Source organism: Suillus clintonianus (assembly GCF_016758775.1).
Source record: "Suillus clintonianus strain FC179 chromosome Unknown DEU56scaffold_235, whole genome shotgun sequence".
NCBI classification, from domain to species: domain Eukaryota; kingdom Fungi; phylum Basidiomycota; class Agaricomycetes; order Boletales; family Suillaceae; genus Suillus; species Suillus clintonianus.
The window spans coordinates 12343-17899 of record NW_024539459.1 but is presented as its reverse complement, the minus strand read 5'-3'; the positions used below and the strand labels follow the sequence as shown (position 1 = coordinate 17899).

General features: G+C 48.1%; 1 protein-coding gene across 1 annotated transcript; it reads right to left on the bottom strand.

Annotated features, from left to right (window-relative positions):
• Positions 1 to 111: 111 nt before the first annotated feature.
• On the bottom strand, positions 112 to 1589 carry DEU56DRAFT_920405 (uncharacterized protein; the record flags this gene model as incomplete). Its single annotated transcript, XM_041358439.1, has 7 exons — positions 112 to 297; positions 353 to 544; positions 593 to 723; positions 777 to 966; positions 1025 to 1133; positions 1191 to 1301; positions 1378 to 1589. The coding sequence occupies 7 exons, from the start codon at positions 1587 to 1589 to the stop codon at positions 112 to 114; spliced, it is 1131 nt and encodes a 376-aa protein (XP_041200654.1).
• Between the last annotated feature and the right edge of the window lie 3968 nt (positions 1590 to 5557).

The following is a 5557-nucleotide window of genomic DNA, read 5'->3' as shown; positions in this document are numbered from 1 at the left end:
TCGTCACGCTGTGCCCTCTGCCTTGCAGAGCGTTTACTGCATGTTAGCCTTTGCCGCGTCGCTGAGCTCATTACGGCGATTTCTTCCGAAAACTTTTCTTAAAACAAGGGTTTAGCTGAGGCTTCTCGGCAACGTAAATGACACCTTGTCCACCACTCGAGAAGTCGGTTGACCCCCGCTGCGCTTCTCGACCAGGAGGCTTTTCAAAGAGTCTACTATGGTCTGCCAGAATTTAATGTAGTCAAAGTCACCATCGACCGACCGCCACGAGGTAATAGATGAAAGCGCGAATCGCACCTGTAAGCGTATTCATCATTTAATTACAACAAACGTTACAATAAAACACACTTACTTGACAAGCAATGTATGCAATCGAGCGAGCAGTCACTTTATCCATCTTGATGATTTGGGCGACATGCTTCTTAACCTTGATGTCCGAGAATGCCTTCTTAGCGCGTCGGTTGTTCGCAATTACATCCGCGCCATCACCGTCACATTCGACATCCTTCGCTGAGGAGGGAGATGTAAATACAGCTTTGTAGGCCTGCAAAACAATGTGAGATCATCGTCGGGCAACCCGGGTGCGACGAACCTGCAGCAAAATTTTTCCCTTGAAAATACCTTCCTCCAAATTGTCAGGATTAGCAGTGTAATTTTCATACAAAAACGCCGGGAAAGAAAGGTCCGTCACATGTAGCCCTCGGATCGATCTCGAATCCCTGCCTTTACACTGGCGAAAAGTTAGAGTTGCGTAAGATACGATGTTCATTACATACACTGGGATGTTCCAGTCAAGTTCAGCCGGGCAAAGTAACCTGCCACATGCGTCATTGATGAACCGCGGCAATGTTTATCATCGGGATCGATTGAAGGATTTGGCTTGAGTGCACGATTGACCCAGTCCGCGACAAGAGTCTTTAGCTTCGATGTGTCATCTCCCCGGGCACCATCAGCCCCTTGCCTAAGCTAAACACAGTCTCGAGATCGTGAAGCTGATCATGACCCGGATAGCGGTAAAACATACCATTTTCAGCATGCGCGTAAAGTCGTTGGGCTCTATGTCTGAGGCTTTCTTCAAAAACCATGGTAGGGTTCTCAATAGGGTGTGGTACCCTGACAGCAGCCGATCTTGGCTACATAAAGAAACCAATGAGTAAACTCGTCATGGCAAACCAAGGGTGAAAACTCACTCGAGAGTAGCATCCTCCTCACTATCGTCATCATACCTTCGATCGTTTTCGGCGACTAGTTCCTCGATACTATCGAACAAAGTGACAATGCGCTTAGCCCTCATCCCTGAGCTATATAATAATTTGTTTGCCTGTCAGATGGTGAGTGAAGTCGACTCAATGCATACAAAAATGACGGGGTTCCTACTTTTCCTTGATTGCACGCCCCGACTCGAGAGCCTCTAGCTTTCCCTCAAGTTCGGCGATCTTCCGTCTCTGCTGAGCCTGTACGAATGTTGTCTCAGGCTGGGATGGTCCCAAAGGTCGGTGTAGGTCGTGGTCGTCGTTCTGCTGGCCGTCAATGCTCATGAGTGATGTGCTGCCAGAGATCGATGTGCTGCCCTCCAACACGAGCGACATCGATGAAGAGGAGCTTGGAGGGGGCAGGAAAACTGTTCAAAAAGTAGACAAGGAGTAAGAAGACGCAAGACGGGGGAATGAAACTTAACCAGTACCCTTTTATACTGGAGTCCCTACTCAATGACCGTTTAAGCAAGTCAGCCAAAATAACAGGAACGTGGACCTGTGCTAGTAGGTTGCATGCTTCAGCTTGCGAGTTGCTTAAATGGACAGGAAAGCCACGTACTAATCCGGCTCCAACTCTCGCGTAACTTGTTATGTGATTGAATGGGACAGACATTGCCGAAGACCATCTTCCAATGAGCCTGAGTTGCGATGACCGCGAGCTCGAGCAAGAGTCGTTTAGTTGCCTCTATATGAATCAGCTTGTTGATTTTGTCCGTGGAACATTCGAGATCTTGTGCACAAGCGCAACACCGAGGTATTGGTAAGAACATGGTTCCCGGGAGTCGAAAAGAGCGATTGCACGATCTGACTAGCCACCAGATGACAGCAGCCGCAGTACGTGCCGTTGAGCACTAGAAGAATGGAGTTCAGGATATGACAGCGGTAGCAATGTCACGGTGCTGTCGCTGGCTCAATGTGATTTCAAGACAGCGGCGACCTCTCCCGATCAACCATAATGATGAAAGTGAAATCATGCGCACCAGCAGGAGCCGTGAAATAAAGCTATACCTGATGGCTCGGATTTCTCAGCCAAAGTCGACACCGCGGAAATAGTAAATACACTCACTGAATGACGTATTTACCAAGCAACAGGTTATATGCCTTCTGTTCTACACAATGAGTCCAGGCTCCTGAGAGTCTGGACATCCGAGTCGGTAAAGTCGATGTGCTGGGAAAGAGTTTGATGGTTCTGGGTCACGATGAGGAGTCGAAGGACTCGACCGTTTGAATTGGCGCCGTCGCCCCTGGCAGGCTTCGGAGTCAAGACAGATGCAAATCGTATCCTTGGCACAGGTGATCTGTGCTATCACTATTATGATGTATCTTCCCAACGACCAAACAGTTACTCACTTGCCTGGTGGGTAGTGGTAGTGCATAATGCTAAATGTTTCAAATCATGTGACATTGGCTATCGAAGTTCGACGTTCTGAGTCACAGTACTAGTAGCTAGAATATCACTGTCATAATATATTTCTGGGGGGATGGGAAGGTTAATCTTCAAACAATGCCATATATCGTGTCAATAGGGAATTTAAAAAGACGGGAGGTCATCAAACTCGTCCTCAACCTCGGGCACATCGTTTTCATTTACTCCTCGTCTTCATCTTCATCTTCCAATTCTCAATTCCTCGTCACTAAACTCTTCATCGCTCGCTTCCTCTTCATCACCGCATCCTTCATAGCCCTCACCGTCACCATCCTCTCCGTAGCCAATATCCGGGTCCACCTCGAGCGTATCGATGTTGCTGTTGCTTGCGGCGTCTATGATGCTGGATGGTGACTCGTTTCCGAGAGAGTCTCTAGCTATCCTGCGTAACATTGCTGGGTGTCCCACACCGAAGTGTGTATACCGCATAAACATATCTCGATCCACGAAACTGATTTAGTGGTTAGGAGCAGGACTGCGGTATGAACGGGTATTTACACTCACATACCCACACAATATGCCTCCCAGTCATCTAGCGCTCCATCGGGACGTGCCAATGACTTTCCACCTCGAAGCGAGCTAACACCACGCCCCGAATCAAAGGCCGGGATTAGATGCGCTCCTCGAATCACCTGCCCCGGTCAAGAAATCCAAATGCGTCCGTGTCCGACTGATCCACAAAGGCCACCCTTGGAAGACGAGCATATTTCATACCAGATTTATAGTTCCTCAGCGGGGCCAGCCATCTAACCCAAAGAACATCAAGGTGATGCTTCACAAGCATGCCTCCGTTGTTTAGCCATGTTTCCATATGATAGATGGCCAACACGCGGGCATACCAATATGGGTGGGTAGGCGTTGTCTCCCCTGAGAGTACCATGACGTCTGCGTGCGTTCTAGGGTTAATTGTATCGTACTCGCGCCTCATGTCATATGTAGTGTAATGAACTTGCATGGTCTGAACAGCGTAGATTGTGTCGTTAGGAATGATAACCGAGTTTCGCTCTTCGTCCGTGAACATGTGGTTCGCAGGAGCTGAATATCGAGCTTGCGCAGTCTATAAAGAGACGGTGTCCTTGAGTTTCGGTAGTAAAAGTTACTGATAACCATTCGTGAGGTAAGGTGCATTGAAAAAAAATGTGACATTACGGCTACGTCTTTGAGAGCTGGATCATCAGCGTGGTCTCGAAGGAACGTAAACAAAGCGACTGGATTGTTCTGACTGATCGCAATATGGTGATGCTTTCCGGAGGAGGGGGCATCAACTGGAGATAGACTGGTAGATGTGGATGTACCCCCTGCTTCTGCCACACGCCGTAGCACACGACGCCTGCGCTCATGTTTGGCTAGCTGCGCGGGGGTGTCAAGTTTGCTGGTCAGCGGATAGAAAGCCTTTAGAGCTCGGTGTGCAAGTTCTCCCTGTGCCAAGCTTCAGATCTGTATTCATAGGATGCAGCCGATACGCACGATTTGGGTGGAAAAGGAGTCCGTGGTCCCGAAGAACCTGATAGTTCTAACATAGTCTCCCATGGCGTGAAACTTATAGGTATTTAAATTAAACTTCTTCCCCCTCGCCCTACTTGATTCCGGGAGAGCGTTACCAGTTTCCGAGCGCTTCGCGAACCTTCTTTGACGAGCTGATTTCTCCTTTGGTAGCTCCACCGTGTTGAAAGCAGCACATGTATGAGCCTGAAACTTCCGCAACCTTCGAGAGAGTTTCTTGAAGGTTTCGTCAAGAAAAACCAAGGTGGAGTCGGAGTGTATTCTGAGCTTAGCGAGTGCGTGCCACTGCGCAAATTGATATAGAAGAGACTGGATAGCCGCATCGTCGTCGGGAAGAAACAGTCCTTCGAAAACCGGAATAGCACACTAGTAGGTATGTTAGCGAGCATTCTATTAAATTTTTAAAAAAAACACGACTGAACCTGTAAAATGTCTTCAAAGTCACGAGCGGCCAGCTTTTTCATCTCGGAGGTATTGTTGGAAAACTTGCGTATTACCCCGTTACCGAATGTCGGGACTTCACGAAATCTAGGGTAAGAATGAGAAATTAATGATTTGTTAGTAGGTAATAATACTCTATACAAATCAATAATTCTGTATACCTGGTGTCGAGGGTCACAACGATTTGAGCACCCCCAGGAAGGACATAAAGAAGTCTCAGAAGGTGCGTAAATAGACCCTTCCAGGTCCCTAATTCGCACTCGTGCATGATGTCGACAACGAGCATACGAAATGGATCGAGGCTGAGCGCTCCAAGTTTATTAACGAACTGATTCTGGGAACGCTGGTTTGAGCCAATCGTACTCGTGTGGAATCAGTCTCGCTTACCAGAATAGGCGCCCACGAGCCTTCTCCGAGGGTGTCTTCAATCTTGGCACTATCTACAGTATTTCCCAATCGATAGATAAACTTGCGAGCTTTGATGACCTTGGCCGTAGCATATACTCGAAGGTTGGTAAGGCGGCTTTTCATATCCCTCACGAGACCAAGACAACCAAACAAGCCTTTCGGTACGAGGCAGCGAGGGCATGGACACAAGCCCATATCCTTTATAGTCGCGATTAGAACCCTGGAGATTCATGAGCCATGTTGTTAACTACGCAATAAAAAACGTACTTCTCCGGATAATCAGCAGAATACGTGAAGATCCAAGGGTATACTCTCCGCATCACTCCATCAGCGCATTTCAGAACAAAACTGTGTTGATACGCGTAAACAAATTCTTCGTCCAGTAATATTTTCCAGCACGCATGAAACAACTCCCTGCGGCAGTGGGTGTGAAGGGAGGCCATGCCCGTTTTTGATACTCGAGGCAGGCTACCGAGGATATCTTTGATTTTATCGGGAAGCTGGTGGGGGAGTTAATGTCCAC